The 19,446-nt window shown below is 61.3% G+C and overlaps 1 protein-coding gene across 1 annotated transcript in view; it reads right to left on the bottom strand.

Moving 5' to 3' along the window:
- Positions 1–3,980: 3,980 nt before the first annotated feature.
- LOC125318795 (zinc finger protein 239-like) overlaps positions 3,981–19,446 on the bottom strand; it is an 80,705-nt gene continuing 65,239 nt past the window's right edge. Inside the window, exon 3 of the mRNA XM_048289727.1 lies at positions 3,981–5,167. Within this exon, the coding sequence (XP_048145684.1) occupies positions 4,350–5,167 (818 nt within the window). The 3' untranslated portion in view covers positions 3,981–4,349. The remainder of the gene's footprint in view (positions 5,168–19,446) is intronic.

Genomic DNA, 19,446 nt, shown 5'->3' with positions numbered 1-19,446 from the left:
GGGGCCCTACCTTACTCTACTGGGAGGGACTGAGAGTGAAAGGAACCATACAGGGCATGACTGGAAACAACTGGGACCATGTTGGGGGCAAGTGGGATCTTATTGGGAGTGACTGGGAACATAAAAGCTTGAGTGGAGTTTTTATCCCGTGGCATTCCCGGGGAGCAGCGGCAGCTCCGCGCCCCCAGCCCGGGGGGTGGGAGCAGGGGAACCGCTGGCAGCACCTTCGGGCCACAGCCGAGGGCTGGGGGGCTCCTCCCCCACTTCATTTTCTCTGCCCAATTCAAATCATCCCCTCCCATTCAAATCCCCTCCGTTCACATCTTCTCCCCACCATTAAAGTTTCCTTGCCCCAATTCAACTTTTCTCCCCAGTTAAGCCCTGAGGCCCCTCCCCGCCCCCGGCTCCTCCCGGCAGGACTTGGCCGGGACCTTCTGGAAACAGCAGCAGAAAGAGTTCAAAAATTCCTCATTACTTCCATCCATTTCCTTGCTTTCCGGGGCATTTTCCTGCGGCTGCTCCGGGCCATGGCTGAGGGGTTCCCTCGGGCTCCAGCCCCTTTCCAGCCCCTTTTTCCAGCTCTTTTCCTCAGCTGACCCAAAGCTGCGGATTTTGGGTGGCAGGAAGAGTCGCTCTGCTCGGGGATCCCCACGGTGCCCCAGGGAGGCCCCGAGGCCGCAGCGCGGTTCCCTCGGGCCCCTTGGAGCGTTTGGAATCTCCAACTCTCAGCAATCGCTGTGCGTGTGCATTCAATCCCCCCTGCAGGGTTTTCGCCCAGACCGGCTTTCTTTCCAGAGGGTTTTGTGGTTTCGCTTCGAGCCGGGGCCTGAGGGCACCGGAGCGGCCGCGGGTGCCGGGGCAGGAAGGGCTGAGGGACAGCAGCGCCCCACAAACCTCCCGGAGGGGAACAAGGGCTGGAGGGGGCAAAGAGAGAATAAACACGAGATTTTAGAAAAAGAAAAAAAAAATAGATGATATGTAAAATATAATAAAAGAGAACTCTGAAAAAAGAAAGTAACAGCAGAGCTGCTTCTCCTGGGACTTTGGGTTTCTTGTCCAAACTCCGAGCTGGGTGTGAGCCAGAAACCAGTGGCTGGGAGAGACATTGCTGCTGAAGGGCTTCCTATGGCCAGAACTAAAGTGTCGAGTATCAAGGAAGAGCTTGAGGTTACAGAAGCGCCAGCGCTCCCGTTGGATTCCCTCGTTGGAAGCTGAAAGCGGAGCTCCGTCTGGGACTCTGCTTTGTAAGGATTGAATGTAAAACTCCAGCGCAATCCCCGTTTCCCTCCCTCCTGTGGCCAGCGGCGCACGGAGAAGGGATGGGAGTTTCGGTGAGTTCGTGCTTCCCCCTGAGGGACAGGAATCCTTGCCGTGTCCAGCGGGGGTCCCTCCCCAGCCGTGCGGTCACTCCCCGGCCCGGCCCTGAGGCGCGGGGCAGTCGCGGGGCAGCCGCGCTCCGGCCCCGTCAGCGGCACCGCCGCTTCGTGCCGGGCAGGAGCGGCAGAAGGAGCCGGGCGGCGGCGGGGGCTGAATCCCGGCAGGAGGAGGAGGAGGAAGAAGAGGAGGAAGGGGCCGGGTCGGCCTGCGGTGTCCGATGGCCGGGGAGCAGCGGGGAGGCCTCGGGGAGCGGCGGCGGGCGGGGCTCTGCTGGAGCCGCCCTGAGGGGTTTGTGCCGCCCCGGGTCCCTGAAGGAGCCGCTCCGCGGGACGGGAGAGCTGGGAACGAAAGGAAATACAGAGAAGAGAATAAAATACAATCAAAGAGCCGCACCGAGAGGCGTCTCCCCCGCCCGCGTCTGAAGGAGCTGCACCGAGGGACGGGCGGGGGGTGAGTAGAATAAAATCCAGAGAATGGAGTAAAATAGAATAAAAAACTGCACTGGGATGTCCGCGGCGCCCGGTGTCACTGAAGAGCCGCACGGCGGGACGGGCGCTGTCGGGTGTGGCCAGAAGGGCAGCGCCGAGGAGGGAGAGAGGTGAGAATAGAAAAACAAAAAAATAGAGAGAATGGAATAAAATGCAATGAAAGAGCCTCACCCGGGAATCTCCGCAGCTCCGCGTCACTGAAGGAGCCGCAGCGAGGGACGGGCGGGGCGCGGCCCGGATCGAGCCCCTCCAGCTGCGCCTCGAGCGGCGACCCCGCGGGACCGCGCCGGGGCCGGGCGGCGGCGGCAGCCGGAGCCGGGAAAGCGGCTTGGAGCGGCGGAGACGAGCGGGGTGTTCCCGAGCAGCTCCGCTCAGCCCTCGGGCACCGGGGCGTTCCGGGGGTTGTTCCCGACCAGCTCCGCTCAGCCCTCGGGCACCGCGCTGGGGTCGCCGCGTACTTTTCACCCCCGGCCGCCCCCACGGGCCGGGCCCCGCGGCTCCCGCTGCCGCCGCCTCGGCCTTATGAACTCCCCTCTCCTCAGACCCTCCCGGGCACCGCCGGGCATTAGCGCAGCTCCCGGGGCCGTGTCCCGGCCACACTTGGGTATTAAATCCGACAGATTTGAGGAGCGGGGACAGCCCTAGAAACCAGGGCTTTGCCCTCGGCAGCTTGGAGCGGCACGAGGGGGATAAAGGATCCCCTGCACTCACCGATGCCCACAGAAGCAGCTCTGCCCCCCCTAAGAACGGGGCTGTATTTGGGAGAGGGAGGATGGCTGGGATGGGGTCTGGAAGGAAACAGACACATGTTGGGATGAAGAGGTTTGGATGATCTGGTTCCTGAGGAGGTTTTGGGGCACCCTCCAATCCTGAGGGATGTGTTACTGGGAGGGGGGACACACCTGGCTCTTGCACTTGGAGTGCGGCCCCACAAGGAAGGACATGGGGAGCCCATTTTAGGGTAGATCCTGCTGCTTTCCACCAGTTTTGGGGGAGTTATAAACGGATTTGAGAGAATCCCCAGTCATTTTCAGAGGCGGAGGTGAGGCCTTTTCTGGGAGGATCCTGATGCTTTCCACCAGTTTGGGGGGTTCTAAATGGCTTGTGGTGGAACCACTTTCGTGGGTTCTGACGCTGCCCACCCGTGCTCTGCACTGGTCCGGACTGGTGCTCCCAGTGCCGCGTGGGGCAGGGCCACGGGGACCCCTCCACAGCACAGCGCGGCTGCTTTGGGGCTGGCGGCACTTGCCCGGCGCTGGCCATGGGGCGTGTGCTGGCAGCTGGGCCGTACTGGTGGTACTGGTGGTGCTGGGAGCTCATGTGTCTGGGGGCAGTGGGACTCAGGTGAATGCGGGCATCTCAGGGGTGTGGTGGGGACGATGGGAAAATATTGAGAGAGGTGGGAAAAAGGGAGGAAGAGAGCAGAAAATGGGAGCTGGAATGCCCAGACCAGGAGTCCAGCCCAGGGGTCTCCAGACTGACTCCCCCTCAGGAAGCGGCTCCCACAACCCCTCACCCTGTCCCCAAAATTTTAGCTAAGAGTTAGAAGAAATTTGTATTGATTAAGACACAAAGTAGAAAAACAAAAGATAAGTTAATGCTTAGTAGATGCCTAAGCTAGAGCTAAGTGATGTATTATTTGCCATTATATTTTTAAGTTTTGTTTATAGAAGGAACCAAAATGAATGAACTGTCATCAAAAGAAATTGAAACTAATAGAACCAAGAACAGCACCTGGGTTTCGTAATAATTAATCAAAAGTAGGAGATCTTGGGCTGCGCCAAGAGGTCATGAAGGCCTGCCAACAGCAAGGAGGTAAAAAGGTCACTGTGAGGAAGACATTCCTGACTTCCTCTTTCAGGACCACTGACCCAATTCGAGAGAGAAACTGCGCATGCGTGAAAGACCAATGATCTCATTTTAATACAAAGCGGAGGATGGGAGGTGCTGGGGTCATACATATGCAGAAGATGTAAAACTTTGAGTAATAAATAGAGAACGAGAAACCTTGTACTTGGCTGGCATGTCTTTAGGAGGCTACTCCCATGCCCCCCCACTGGTGCCTGAATAAACATACCACTTTCTAACTTTAATTAGTTAGAGGGTCTTTGTCCACGGATATCGAGATTTAATGAATCACCAGGAACCCTCAACTCCCTTCAAGCCAGCATCTCCCACATCCCCTGGAAGATCCCCCCACGTCCCCATCCATGTCTTAGTTCAACATCTTTATTTTTACCCCGGGTTTGGGTGTTTTGAAAGGACAAAGAGAAATGAAAAGAAAATCAAGGCCACTGGGAGCCAGGAAGAGGCGGAGCCCCCCAGCCTGGTGTCTTCCCACACAGATCACCAGCACCACGGAGCTCTGGGGCTCTGCCCAACGGGGGTCACTGGGGATCATCCAACGCCGATCCTCCCATGGGGGATGGAGCTGGAGCAGCACACGAAGCTCTTCCCGCACTCGGGGCACTCGCAGGGCTTCCCTTAGTGGTGGCTCCGTTGGTGTTGGGTCAAGTTAGAGCTCTGTGAGAAGCTCTTCCCACACTGGGGACACTCGTAGGGCCTCTCCCCGGTGTGGATGCGCCGGTGGATGATGAGGGTGTAGTTGCGCTGGAAGCCCTTCCCGCAGTCGGGGCAGCGGAAGGGCCTCTCATCCGTGTGACTCTGCTCATGTTTGAGGAGACTGCAGCTCCTTGGAAACCTCTTCCCACACTCCCCACACTCGTAGGGCCTCTCCCCTGTGTGCGTCCGCTGGTGTGCCCACAGGCTGGATCTCCGGCCAAAGCTCTTCCCACACTCCCCACACTCGTAGGGCCTCTCCCCTGTGTGGCTTCTCCGGTGGACAATCAGGTTGGAGCTCTGGCTGAAGCTCTGCCCACACTCTCCACACTCGTAGGGCCTCTCCCCTGTGTGGATTTTCCAGTGGCAGATCAGACTGGAGCTGTCTCTGAAGCTCTTCCCACACTCCCCACACTCGTAGGGCCTCTCTCCGGTGTGGATTCTCTGGTGGACAATCAGTCTGGACTTCCACCTGAAGCCCTTCCCACATTTTGAGCACTTGTGGGGCTTCTCCCCATTGTGAAGCTGTTCATGGACCCCCAGCTCCAAGCTCTGGCTGGATCTCCGGCCACCTTCCTCCTTGGACCTCCTTGGGCTGTGTTTGCAGCCCCTCCTTGTGCAGCATCTCTGGGGCTCTTCCTCCCCCTTAGATTCCTGCCCCGTGGAGCCACTCAAAACGGCCTCTCCCACCAGCTTCTGCCACGGGGATTTGTTCTCTCTGCGCTCCGTGCTCAGCTCCCTGTCTGGGGAGGAAGGACAAGGAGAGGATGGCATTTGCCTCTGTGCCACAGGGAAGGGGAAGGAGATCCCCCCAGTCTGTCCCCAGCAGGACGGTGTCGGCAGCGGGGTTGTCCTGCAGCCGGGGGCGATGCTGGGCTGGGAGATGGAGCAGGAGAGAAGGGAAAGGGGCACTGACTTCCTCCTCACCTGCCTGGGGCTCCCGGGGCATTTTCCTCTTCTTCGCGGCCTCCTCCTCCTCCATCCGGCCACGGCTTGGCAATGGGAAATCCTGCTCTGGGGGAAAACAAGGCCTGAGCGCCTTGGGTTTGGTGGTTCCGCTGCCCGAGCCCAGCTCGAGAAGTCGCCGCTCCTTTCAGTGTCGAGGGGCCCGGACCCCACTCATCTCCAGCCTCCCCTACCCCTCCAGGCTGCAGGGGGTCCCCCGCCTCCGGAATCGCCCCCCTCCGCTCTCCCTACTCCGGGGCTCCCGCGTTCCCCCCCGGCTCTCCCGGGGATCCCCAAAACCGATATCGCCCCCACACCCCCCCCAAGGGGCATTGAGGCTCAGCTTTGGGCTCCTGCAAGCTCCGAACATCGCCTGCCCCGCAAAAAACCCTCCCGGAGACCCCCGATGGATTTGGGGCGAGCTCCCCCTCCCCGCTCACCTCGGGATGCGGGGGGGCGATGCTGCCGGAGCCGGGGGAGCTGCGGCCTCAGCGGGCGGGCGGCGGAACCGCGCGCTTCTGCTGCTGCTCCTCCTCTTCCTCCTCCTCCTCCTCCTGCTCCTCCTCCTCCTCCTCCTCTCTCCTTCCTCTTCCTCCCGCTGCTCCTCCGCTCCCGCCCCGGCCCGGGCAGGTTCCGACACCCCAGAGCAGCCGCGCTGTGCCCTGGGGGGTTTCCCAAAGTGGCCCCGCCCCGCGCGGCACTGGGACCGATACTGAGAGCACCGGGAAGGAATTGGGAGCACGATCCCTCCCAGTACGGCACTTACTGGGAGCACTGGGAGGCAACAGCGACTGGCGGCGGCTGCAGCCGGTGCTGGGCGTGGCCAGGATGAGGGCGGGGTTATGCAAAATGCAAGGGGAATACCGCGGTGTGATTGGTGGGCGTGGGTGGGCGTGGTTATGGAAATCGCGGAACGTTTCCCGCCGTGCGTTTGCAGGCGGTGGGCGTGGTTATGTAAAATAGGTGGGCCCTGCTCGGTGTGGCGTGTGGGCTTGTGGGCGTGGCCATGCAAATTACGATGGTATTGCCCAGTGGTTTGTCGTTCTGGTGGGCGGGGTTATGCAAATAAGAAGGCCGGTCCGCATTTAGTTGTTGGACGTGGTGTCCGGTGTCCGGTCCGGGAGCGCGGAGCCCGGTTCGGGGGGTGTCCGGTGTCCGGTCCCGGAGCGCAGAGCTCGGTTCGGGGGGTGTCCGGTGTCCGGTCCCGGAGCGCGGAGCTCGGTTCGGGGGGTGTCCGGTCCCGGAGCGCAGAGCTCGCTCTGGCCACTCGAGGAGGGGAAGTTTTGGGGTCCCCAGCGTCCCCTGGGGTGGGGAGGGGGGGATTTAGGGTCCCCAGGAGAGGGGGCCGCCCCCCGAGCTCCCCCCACACTTTGTGCTGTCTCCAAGAATGTCCCCAAATCTCCCCCCATCCCGGGGGCGCGGACCCCCATCCTAATCCCGGTCCCGATTCCGATCCCGGGAGTGGCTGACCCCAATCCCGATTCCGGGGGTGGCTGATCCCGATCTCGATCCCAGGGGCGGCTGATCCCGATCCTGACCCCGATCCTGACTAAGGTTCGGACCCCAATCCCGATCCCGGGGGGGGCTGACCCCGATCCCGGGGGTGGCTGACCCTGATCCTGACCCCGATCCCGATCCTGATCCCGGTCCCGGTGCCACGTGAGCGCTGATCCCGTTAAGAGCCTTTGCCGGGGTGGGGGGGGTGACAGCCAGGGCCGCCCCCCGGCGCGCACTGTCCCTGTCACCGCTGCTCCTCGGGCATCGGCCGGGACGTGGCCGTGCGGCTACCTGGGTGACGGGGGTGTCCCCAAATGTCCCCAAGGCGGGAGGGGACACGGGATGCACCGGGAGGGGATGGGGGGGACACCCCCGGATTGTCCCCAGCACGGGAGGGGGACAAGGGACAAACCGGGAGGGGATGGGGGGACACCCCAGGACTGTCCCCAACACGGGAGGGGGTCCCCGACAGGATTTTGGGGTGTCCCTGATGGGATTTTGGGGTCCGCAGTTCTGGCCACCACGCAGAACCTGTCACAGCCAGGTTTTGGGGTTCCTGGGGTGTTCCTGAGGGCTTTTTGGGACCCTCTGATGAATTTTTGGGGGTTTTTGGGGTTGCATGCGGGACCTGTGCCGCAGGGGATCCCTGATGGGGTTTTTAGGGTCCCTTTCAGGATTTTCGGGTCTGCAGTCCTGGCCACCATGCGGGACCTGTCCCAGCAGGTTTGGGGGTGTTCCTGATGGGGTTTTGGGGATCCCTGACAGGATTTTGGAGATTTTGGGATCCCTGGCAGCTTTTTGGGATCCTGAATCGCCCAAACTGGGCCAAGAGGCACTTCCGAGACAGTCAGATAAGTGAGTATTTGCTTTATTCAGCGCCGGATACGTGGGGGATCTCTCCTCCAAAAACACACACACACACACACACACACACACACACACACACACACACACACACACACACGGCACTTCCTACAACACAATATTATGGGTAAAATTCATGAATATTCATCACATTCTTTGGGATAGGGGTGGTTATACAAATCAGTTCTTGGAAGTCATTAATATCATTAGCATATGTGTCACACATGAGTGGTGTGTCCTGGTGGTCGCACTGAGGAAGGCTCCTCTTCTTCCTCGCGGGTCTTTCCAATGAAGATCCGTACTCTTCATCACAATGCACTTTTCACCTTTCTTTCTGGAGCACGGGCAGTCCTTTGTGGGGTGACTCAGCAGTTTCTGTGCTGGTTTCAAACAGATTCTTGTTCCTCTTATCTTGACAAGATTAGGGCGAATCCTGCTTCTCCGCTTTTGTGATTAACATTTGCTGTCTCCCAATAGTTAACTGTGCTTACACGAATTAAGTACTGATCACCCGTTTCTCAATCCCCCCTTTTTCTTTGGTCATTTGTAATTCTTTACAAATCTCGCATGTCTTGAAAGTAAGTACCCTTTTCTGCCTTGCTTCTGGGTTTGTGCTTTTGCCACTGAGCATAAGCACGGCGATTCCAAGTACATAACTGTCGCTGCTGGAGCTGCCCGGTCACTCGCAGTGACGGGTCTGATGCGCTCCGAAGACCAAGATGAAGCTGGTCTCGCTGCAAGAGGCAAAGCTCTCAGGGTGCTGAATGGTTTGCACTCGCAGGCAGAGGCAAGAAGGAAGGAGGGGACTCCAGTAGAGTATCCAGGGCTTTGTTGTCCTCAGGGGGACCAGGGACCGAAGACCCCAGAAAAGGGGTTGCACAGCTTTTTAAAGGGGGGTTGGACAAAGGGCGGCAACAATCTCAGGACCAGTCAGGAAGGAGAAGGGGAGGGTTCACAGGTGGAGTGACATACAATTAGCCAATGAGGGAAAACAAGGGGAGGGGAGAAATTCAAAGAGACCAAGGGGGTATCGAGGTGGGGAAGAACTTTCTAGAAGGGGGAGGGGAAAGGGGTGGTGTACATCAAGGATTGGCAGCTAAGGCAAGGCGTATACAATGCAGCAAGGGGAGGGGAAACTGCAAACTGATTGACAATTAAATGAACTGGGACAGACCAAGTACGGGGGGAAAGGTGCACAGCAACATCTCTCCCGTTTTTGTTTAAAAAAATAAAGGAAACTTAAACCTTAAACTGGGGTGCTTTGGGTATGATCCCAGCAAGATGTTTCTCTGGTAGCCACGGCCACGGCTGCCTGGGTAGATCTTGTACCACTGGTACTCTTTAACGAGAAGATTTTCTCTACTGCTGTGAGTAGGAGTCTTTTGATGCACCCAAAGAGTAAGAATAGAAGAAAGATGTTGTTAAGACCTGGAAGACTTTGAGGTTTATAAATATAAGGGGGAGTAATTGCAAGGCGCTGTACTGTATTTATATTGGTGCTTTAATAAATAATAAGTCATTTAATAAGTAATAAAGTGATAGAATTACAGATGGACCATGATAGGAAAATAACTTACTGCAGGAAAAATTCCTCAGGACAGCTGGTTATTCCCAATATCTGCTGTAATTGAGTAAGGAGAAACGGACAACAAGCCATGTCTGATTACCAACATGCTGATGTTGTGCTCTCTTCCCCAGTCTGCTCTCCAAAGATCTGGGACTGACAAAGATGAAGGAATTTGAAGAGCTATTCTGGTTATTTCAGAGAAAGTTTAAGATGGAGAAGGGATTGGGGTGATTAGGAGGCTCTCATTACCCATCATTTTCAGTGCTGCCTTTTGTAGCAAAAGTGACAAATGTGCCCTGTTGGTGTTGTGTTGGTGTTTAGATTTTCTGAGTCCCTCAGCCCTGAGCTGGGTTCCCATCCTGGTGGAACTGTCCTGCCTGGTGCTTGCAGGATGCCCTGGAACAAACCCTCTGCCCCATCATCCACAACGAGCAGAAGGGCATGAGGACAGTGCTGCGAGGATGGGCAAGGAGGGGCACTTTGCTTGGGGAGAGTGGGGCAGGAGAGGCCTTCAGTGGCCTGGCAGAGATACTCCGAGTTTTTGTTGGTTTCCATACAACAAAAGGTTTCCCCTTCCCTCAGAGATCCGGAGAGATGCTCTTGGCTGGGTCCTCCTTTCTCTCCTGCCTTCCTTTGCCTGCTCTTTTCCCTCCCAGTGTCTCCCTTTGCCCAGGGCAGCTCCCAGCTTCATCCCTCCTCCTCCACCCCCGCTCCTCCTCCCCCCAAGCCCAGTGCCCACCCTTGGCCCCCTCCCCCCAAACCCATCGCATCCCATGGGAGGAGCAGGGATGGAGCTGGGGCCGGTCGGGCTGGGGCAGTGCTGGGCTCTTGGCTGCTCCCAGCTGCTGTGTGGGAAGCTAGGAAGGAAAAAAGAGGGAAGATTGTCGTGTGGAGAAAAACGTTTGGTGCTTGTGGTCACACTAGATGGGGATTTGGACCCCTTTGTTCTCACCGCAGGAGCCTGGAGATTTGGGAGGGGGAATACAGAGATGGGTGTGGGATGCCAAGGGATTTTGGAGACAGGGTGAGGGGTTGTGGGAGCCGCTTCCTGAGGGGGAGTCAGTCTGGAGACCCCTGGGCTGGACTCCTGGTCTGGGCATTCCAGCTCCCATTTTCTGCTCTCTTCCTCCCTTTTTCCCACCTCTCTCAATATTTTCCCATCGTCCCCACCACACCCCTGAGATGCCCACATTCACCTGAGTCCCACTGCCCCCAGACACGGGAGCTCCCAGCACCACCAGTACCACCAGTACGGCCCCAGCTGCCAGCACACGCCCCATGGCCAGCGCCGGGCAAGTGTCACCAGCCCCAAAGCAGCCGCGCTGTGCCGTGGAGGGGTCCCCATGGCCCTGCCCCACGCAGCACTGGGAGCACCAGTCCGGACCAGTGCAGAGCACGGGTGGGCAGCATCAGAACCCATGAAAGTGGTTCCACCACAAGCCATTTAGAACCCCCCAAACTGGTGGAAAGCATCAGGATCCTCCCAGAAAAGGCCTCACCTCCGCCTCTGAAAATGACCAGGAAATCACCCAAATCCGATTATAACCCCCCCAAAACTGGTGGAAAGCAGCAGGATCTACCCTAAAATGGGCTCCCCATGTCCTTCCCTGTGGGGCCGCACTCCAAGTGCAAGAGCCAGGTGTGTCCCCCCTCCCAGTAACACATCCCTCAGGATTGGAGGGTGCCCCAAAACCTCTTCAGTACCGGGATCCCCCAAACCTCTTCATCCCAACATGTGTCTGTTTCCTTCCAGATCCCATCCCAGCCATCCTCCCTCTCCCAAATACAGCCCCATTCTTAGGGGGCAGAGCTGCTTCTGGGGGCATCGGTGAGTGCAGGGGATCCTTTATCCCCCTCGTGCCGCTCCAAGCTGCCGAGGGCAAAGCCCTGGTTTCTAGGGCTGTGCCAGCTCCTCAAATCTGTCGGATTTAATGCCCAAGTGTGGCCGGGACACGGCCCCGGGAGCTGCGCTAATGCCCGGCGGTGCCCGGGAGGGTCTGAGGGGAGGGGAGTTCATAAGGCCGAGGCGGCGGCAGCGGGAGCCGCGGGGCCCGGCCCGTGCGGGCGGCCGGGGGTGAAAAGTACGCGGCGACCCCAGCGCGGTGCCCGAGGGCTGAGCGGAGCTGGTCGGGAACAACCCCCGGAACCCCCCGGTGCCCGAGGGCTGAGCGGAGCTGCTCGGGAACACCCCGCTCGTCTCCGCCGCTCCAAGCCGCTTTCCCGGCTCCGGCTGCCGCCGCCGCCCGGCCCCGGCGCGGTCCCGCGGGGTCGCCGCTCGAGGCGCAGCTGGAGGGGCTCGATCCGGGCCGCGCCCCGCCCGTCCCTCGCTGCGGCTCCTTCAGTGACGCGGGGCGGCCGAGAGCCCTCGGGGCGGCTCCAGAAGACCCCAGAACTGCCCCCGGCTGCGGCTCTTTCGGTGACGCGGAGCGGCCGAGAGCCCCCGCTGCTGCCCCGACGGTCCTTCGGTGCGGCTCTTTCAGTCACGGGCAGCGGCCACTCCTGGTGCGGGGTTTTGGTTATTTTTTTATTCTATTCTCTAGTGTTTAGTCCATTCCCACCTCCCATGCCAAGCCCCTCCAGTGCGGCTTTTTCACCACCGTCACCTCTCGCCGCTCTCTCGGTGCAGCTCTTCAGTGACACGGAGCTGCGGAGATCCCCGGGTGAGGCTCTTTTCTTGTATTTTATTTCATTCTCTCTATTTTTTTGTTTTTCTATTCACACCTCTCTCTCTCCTCGGCGCTGCCCTTCTGGCCACACCCGACAGCGCCCGTCCCGCCGTGCGGCTCTTCAGTGACACCGGGCGCCGCGGACATCCCGGTGCAGTTTTTTATTCTATTTTACTCTGTTCTCTTGATTTTACTCTACTCACCCTCCGCCCGTCCCTCGGTGCAACTCCTTCAGACGCGGGCGGGGCATGCCTCTCGGTGCGGCTCTTTGATTGTATTTTATTCTCTTCTCTGTATTTCCTTTCGTTCCCAGCTCTCCCGTCCCGCGGAGCGGCTCCTTCAGGGACCCGGGGCGGCACAAACCCCTCGGGGCGGCTCCAGCAGAGCCCCGCCCGCCGCCGCTCCCCGAGGCCTCCCCGCTGCTCCCCGGCCATCGGACACCGCAGGCCGACCCGGCCCCTTCCTCCTCTTCTTCTTCCTCCTCCTCCTCCTGCCGGGATTCAGCCCCGCCGCCGCCCGGCTCCTTCTGCCGCTCCTGCCCGGCACGAAGCGGCGGTGCCGCTGACGGGGCCGGAGCGCGGCTGCCCCGCGACTGCCCCGCGCCTCAGGGCCGGGCCGGGGAGTGACCGCACGGCTGGGGAGGGACCCCCGCTGGACACGGCAAGGATTCCTGTCCCTCAGGGGGAAGCACGAACTCACCGAAACTCCCATCCCTTCTCCGTGCGCCGCTGGCCACAGGAGGGAGGGAAATGGGGATTGCGCTGGAGTTTTACATTCAATCCTTACAAAGCAGAGTCCCAGACGGAGCTCCGCTTTCAGCTTCCAACGAGGGAATCCAACGGGAGCGCTGGCGCTTCTGTAACCTCAAGCTCTTCCTTGATACTCGACACTTTAGTCCTGGCCATAGGAAGCCCTTCAGCAGCAATGTCTCTCCCAGCCACTGGTTTCTGGCTCACACCCAGCTCGGAGTTTGGACAAGAAACCCAAAGTCCCAGGAGAAGCAGCTCTGCTGTTACTTTCTTTTTTCAGAGTTCTCTTTTATTATATTTTACCTATAATCTATATTTTACTGGTTTTTTTTCTTTTTCTAAAATCTCGTGTTTATTCTCTCTTTGCCCCCTCCAGCCCTTGTTCCCCTCCGGGAGGTTTGTGGGGCGCTGCTGTCCCTCAGCCCTTCCTGCCCCGGCACCCGCGGCCGCTCCGGTGCCCTCAGGCCCCGGCTCGAAGCGAAACCACAAAACCCTCTGGAAAGAAAGCCGGTCTGGGCGAAAACCCTGCAGGGGGGATTGAATGCACACGCACAGCGATTGCTGAGAGTTGGAGATTCCAAACGCTCCAAGGGGCCCGAGGGAACCGCGCTTCGGCCTCGGGGCCTCCCTGGGGCACCGCGGGGACCCCCGAGCAGAGCGACTCTTCCCACCCCCCAAAATCCGCAGCTTTGGGTCAGCTGAGGAAAAGAGCTGGAAAAAGGGGCTGGAAAGGGGCTGGAGCCCGAGGGAACCCCTCAGCCATGGCCCGGAGCAGCCGCAGGAAAATGCCCCGGAAACCAAGGAAATGGATGGAAGTAATGAGGAATTTTTGAACTCTTCCTGCTGCTGTTTCCAGAAGGTCCCGGCCAAGTCCTGCCGGGAGGAGCCGGGGGCGGGGAGGGGCCTCAGGGCTTAATTGGGGAGAAAAGTTGAATTGGGGCAAGGAAACTTTAATGGTGGGGAGAAGATGTGAACGGAGGGGATTTGAATGGGAGGGGATGATTTGAATTGGGCAGAGAAAATGAAGTGGGGGAGGAGCCCCCCAGCCCTCGGCTGTGCCCCGAAGGTGCTGCCAGCGGTTCCCCTGCTCCCACCCCCCGGGCTGGGGGCGCGGAGCTGCCGCTGCTCCCCGGGAATGCCACGGGATAAAAACTCCACTCAAGCTTTTATGTTCCCAGTCACTCCCAGTAAGATCCCACTTGCCCCCAACATGGTCCCAGTTGTTTCCAGTCATGCTCTGTATGGTTCCTTTCACTCTCAGTCCCTCCCAGTAGAGTAAGGTAGGGCCCCAGTCACTTCCAGTATGAACCCAGCCACTCCCAGGCAGTCCCTCTATGATGCCTTTTGTCCCATCATGGTCCCAGTTGCTCTAAGCATGATCCCACTATGAGTCCAGTCACCCCCAGTATGATTCCAGGTAACTTCCCAGTATGAGTCTGGTTTGATTCCTGTCAGCCCCAGTATGATCCCAGTCACTCCCAGATCCTCCCAGAACTATGCCAGTCACTCCAACATGACCCTGTCACTCCCAGTATGATCCCAGTATGACCCCAGCATGGGCCAGCCGCTCCCCGGATGATCCCAGTTGCCCCCTGCATTTTTCCAATTGCGCCCTTTCACCACCACTGTGGTTCCAGTCACTCCCAGTACAATCCCAGTCACTCCCAGTATGATGCAAATCACTCCCAGTATAACCCAGCAGCACCCATTGGTCCTCAGCATGTTCCCAGTAGCTCTCAGTGTGGTCCCAATATATCCCAGTATAATCCCTCGTGCTCCAAATCTGGTCCTGCGCAGTCCTGATCCTGGTCCCAGTGTATCCTGCTGTCCCATTCTGTCCCAGTCCATTCCGGTCCCTTCCCGGCAGCCACCGCGGTTTCCTGGATCCTTCTTCCCCCCACCCCAAAGCTGCACCCCCGCCCCCCAAGATGCTGAAGGGGATCGGGGGCTTCGTGTTGGGCTTCATCTTCCTGGCGCTGGGGCTCGGCTTCTACCTGTGCAAGCAGGTGACGGGAGGGGCCTGGGGGTCGTGTCCCCCCTCCCCCGGAGCTCTGTGCTCCCCCGGGGCCCCCCAGCCCGGTGTCACCCCCTTTGCTCTGCCCACAGAGCTCCTGAGCCGCCGGCGGCCGCAGCCCCTCCCCGTGGCCTCGGGCCCGGCCGGGACCCCCCGCTCCGTCCCCGCGCTGATTTTGGGGGGTCGTGTGTCCCCCCCAGCTCCGCTGTCACTCTGCCCCCACCCGGCTGCTCCCAGTGTTCTCAGGAAGGCCTCCCAGTTCGCCCCGGTCCCGTTTATTGGAGAACAGTGGGAAGGGACTATGGGGGATCCCGCGCGGGGGCCGAGAGTGGAGGGGGCAGAACCGGCCCCAGGATGGATCGGGAATGGGGACCCCTGTGTGTCACCCCTGTGTCGCCCCCCCCGGGGGGTCCTTGGGAGGCACCTCAACCCCAAATCGGCACCCAGAGAACCCCAAAGGCGCAGAGACCCCCCCCTAAGCCGCCCCACAGCCCCCAAGGACCAACCAAAATTGCCCGCGAGTATCAGATAATCAGAGAAGGCGCTGAACAACCTTCAGGCAATCAGAGCGCGCGGCGCTGGTGACTCACCAGTTGCCAGGCAGACCCGCAGCGCCCGGCGCTCCCCACCCGGACCCCACCTGCGCCCCCCCTCGCCCCCAGCGCCCCCCGCCAGGGGAATTTGGGGAGGGGGCGCGTGGGGGGCTCCCAGGCCGGGCCCACAGCCCAGCCCTGCCCCAGCCCGACCTGCCCCGGCTCCATCCCGGCTCCTCCCGCGGGATGCGACCGCGCTGGGAAAACGGGGGGCCAAGGGTGGGCGCTGGGCCCGGGGGGAGCAGGAGAAGGGGTGGGGGAGGAGGAGAAGGAGGCATCTTTTAATGATATTTTATTGAGTCTCATTTTTTAGAGACCAGGATCAATTCTCCCCGGGCGTCAGGGCGAGTCCCTCAGGGCTGTGGGGCCCTGCTGCCGGCTCACCCCGTGCCAGCCCAGCGCCAGCGCTCAGCGGGGCTTTGGCTTCCCGTGCCCTTTCCCGTGTCCCCAGCCCAGCGTCACCACCCCCGTGTCCCCAGATCGTGCCCCACCCCTCCCCCCCTCCCCCTTTGTCGAGACACGGAGGATGAGAATTTCCCCACCATCCACCCCAAAGGTTCCCCCGAGGCCATTTCCTCTCGTCCTTTCCCTTGGGAGCAGAGCCCCAGCCCTCCTGGCTGCCCCCTCCTGTCAGGGACTTGGAGAGAGCCAGCTCCCCCCTGAGCCTCCTTTCCTCCAGGCTCAGCCCCCTCACATCCCTCAGCTGCCCCTCAGAAGTTCTCCAGACCCTTCCCCAGCTCCATTCCCATCTCTGGACGTGCTCCAGCCCCTCCATGTCTTTCTTGAAGTTTGAAGGCCAATCGCTGCCCTGTCGCTGCAGGTGCCAAAACCCCAGGGAGACTCCTTGGAAATGGGGGTAGAGAGGAGCCCTTCAAAGGGAAACGGGTGCAAAAATGCTCCCAATGGCCGAGCGGGTTTGGTGTGGCAGCGGGAGGAAGAGATGCTCCGGGACTCCGCCTCGGCCCCGGAGCGGAGCGGCCCGTGCTGCCCCGGGGCGCGCGGGGCTCGGCCGTGGGGCGCGCGGGGGGGAACGGACACACGGGCACCGGACACACGGACACGCGGACAAACGCTCCCAGCGCTTCAGCGGCAGCGGCAGCAGCGGCAGCAGCGGCAGCAGCAGCACAAGAGCAGCAGAAGTGCAGCGAGTCCACGAACCCTCTGCGTCCCTTCTCCTGCTCCTCCTCTCCCTCTCCCAGTGTCTCGCACCCTCTCCCGCTCTCCCTTTCGTTCCCCAACCCCCCCTCCCGCGGCCTCCCTCTCCCCACGCCCGGCCGGGCCATGCCCCCGGCCCGCCCCCGGCCCCGGGCGGGGCTGCCCCCTCCCCGCCCCCGGGCGTCCCGCCGCGGTCCCGCCTCCGCCCGGCTCTCGCCGTCCCGCCTGTGGCGCTGCTGGGCGGGCATCAGTGCCTGGCTCCTGGGCACCATCGCCAGCCCCTGGCTCCGGCTGGCCCGACCCCGACCCCGACCCCGACCCCGGCCCCGGCCCCGGCCTCGGCTCCTCCCGGGGCCCGCCGGGGACACAGGCGGCGCGGCCGCTCCCGCCGCCTCCGCAGCGTCTTCCCCGCTCCGAGCTCCGCCGCTCTTGAGCGCGGCCGCCGGCCCCGAGCCGCCGGTGTCCGCTTCAAAAGAGCCAACATGTGGGGATGGCCGGCCCGGGGCGGTTGAGCGGCGCTCGGGGGCCGTTCCTGGCCCCGGGCCGAGCGCTGACGGCCGCGTCTCGCCGGCACGGAAGGCGCAGCAGGGCCTGAAGGAGCGCTACCGGCTGGGTTCGCTGCTGGGGCGCGGCGGCTTCGGCAGCGTCTTGGCGGCGACGCGGCTCTCGGACGGCGCCCCGGTGAGTGGCGGGGCCGGCGGCGGGCGCAGGAGGCGGGGGGCAAAGGAGGAGGAGAAGGAGCACGGGGCTCGGCACGGCGGGCGGCGAGCTCAGCCCGCTGCTCCCCTTGCCTTGCAGGTGGCCATCAAACGGGTGCCACGGAACCGCATCCACCATTGGGGCCGGCTGGTGAGTGAGCGAGGGGCAGCGGGAGAAGCCGGGGAGCCACGGGCGGGGATGAGCCGAGGCCCGGCAGGGTGGAAGCCGCCAGGACGCCTCGAGGGAGAGCGGCCGTGGGGCCAGCGGAGCGCGCAGAGCGTCCCCGGCTGGCTGAGGGCTTGCCGAGCCCCGGCACGGCATCGGCCCCGCTGACGGCATCGTGCTCCTTCCACAGCCCGACGGCACCCGAGCACCACTGGAGATCGTGCTGCTGCACAAGGTGTCCGCTGGCTTCTCCGGCATCGTCCAGCTCCACGAGTGGCTGGAGCTCCCCAACAACGTGGTGATGGTGCTGGAGCGCCCGGAGCGGTCTCAGGACCTCCTTCACTTCATTCGGGCACGGCGCTTCCTGTGCGAGGAGGTGGCGCGGCACCTGTTCCGCCAGGTGCTGGAGGCCGTGCGGCACTGCACCAGCTGCGGGGTCCTGCACCGGGACATCAAACCGGAGAACATCCTGCTTGACCTGGCCACCGGGCAGGCCAAACTCATCGACTTTGGCTGTGGCACCTACCTGCAAGCCGCAGCCTACACCAGCTTTGCAGGTGAGCCCACGCAGGGGGAGGCTCCTGGTAGAGGCATCTCACAGCCCAACATCTCACGGCCCAACATCTCACAGCCCAAGCCGGCTGTGGCAGGGGGGATTCTCCCTTTTGCTGCCGGTCATGGCAGCCGGAGTCTTCAGCTGAGCTGCTTTTGAGCGGCGCTGGCTGAGGGGCCATCTTCCAGCCCTGCTGGCAGCCTTTGCCAGCCACTCTGCCCAGGACTGGCGCTGGGGCTGGGGCAGCCAGCGCCACAGAAACACCCGTGGCTGGGGGTAGCAGAGAGGGGGGGCCAGAACCTGTGCTCCAGCCCGTTTGGGGTGCAGGCGAGACAGGGCTCGGACTGCTCTGCTGCCCGTGCTTGCCTTGCCTTAAGAATGGTTTCTGGGGCAGTGCAGGCAGGGAGGATGAAAGCGTGGTTTTTCCCCAGCACCAAGTGGGTTTTTCCTTTGCATGGAATGCTCGGGCCTTGCCAGGGCTTCCGCTGCCCTCTTGCGGCACCAGCGGCTTCTTTTCCAACCCCCAGTTTGTACACAAGTCCCAGGTGCTGGCGAGAGGGCAGCGGGTCACGCCGCGTGCCGCTGCTGCGGCCCCCGCACGCCCAGGGATGCTGGGGCGAGGCTCTGGGAGCAGGCAGCGTCCCCCTGAAGAACTCCATCTCTATTCCATAGGAACACCGTCCTACAGGCCCCCAGAATGGATCCAGTTCGGCTGGTACTACGGCGAGGCAGCGACCGTCTGGTCCCTGGGCATCGTGCTGCACCAGATGGTCTGCGGGGAGCATCCTTTCAGGAGGGGCTGGAACAGCACCTGGGGCCGGCTCTCGCTCCCACGACGGCTCTCTCCAGGTGGATCCTCATCTCTGCAGCACGGGGGGAATAGCAGTGCTGGGAGACAGCAGCGGGCTCAGGAGCATCCCACACTGGCAGCTGCTGAGGAGGTGGCAATGTCCTGCTCTCCTCCAAAAGAAAGAATTGATGGCAAAGTTTAGGCACAGCCCTGAGCACACGCAGCACGGCCTGGCCATGGCAAGAGTGGGGCAAAGCGGACAGGAGCCTTCTGCAACTGACTGGCGCTTTCTGCTTTCTCTCTGCAGAGTGCCAGGATCTCATCCGGCGGTGTTTATCCGTGCTCTCCTCGGAAAGGCCCTCATTAGAAGACCTGTCCTGTGATCCTTGGATGCAGGATATTCACGTGCCATAGGAGAAGGGAGAGAGCCACACGCACGCTTTGACCCAGGGAGCCGGTAAGTTCCAGCTGCACACGTGCCTTGGCAAGAAGCAGCAAAGAAAGGCAGAGTTTTTGTCCTGCCTGAATCGCTGCGCAGGGCTCCTCAGCTGGGCACGCGCAGCCCTGCTGCTGGAGCTGAGCTGCTCTTCCCAGCACTGGTGGTCCCCATGCCAGCTGCTTTTGCTTGTCCTGCTTCAGCGACAGCCGGGGCCCTGGGCAGAGCACTGACAGCCTGCTCCAGCCCCAGGGAAGAAGGAGCCCCTGGAGAAGCTGTGCCAGGTGCGGCTGCTGCTGCTGGAGACATGGAGGGTGACATCAAGGATG

This window comes from Corvus hawaiiensis, chromosome 31 (assembly GCF_020740725.1).
Source record: "Corvus hawaiiensis isolate bCorHaw1 chromosome 31, bCorHaw1.pri.cur, whole genome shotgun sequence".
Taxonomy (NCBI): domain Eukaryota; kingdom Metazoa; phylum Chordata; class Aves; order Passeriformes; family Corvidae; genus Corvus; species Corvus hawaiiensis.
The sequence above is the reverse complement of the archived record's forward strand: the minus strand, read 5'-3'. Positions and strand labels throughout refer to the sequence as shown.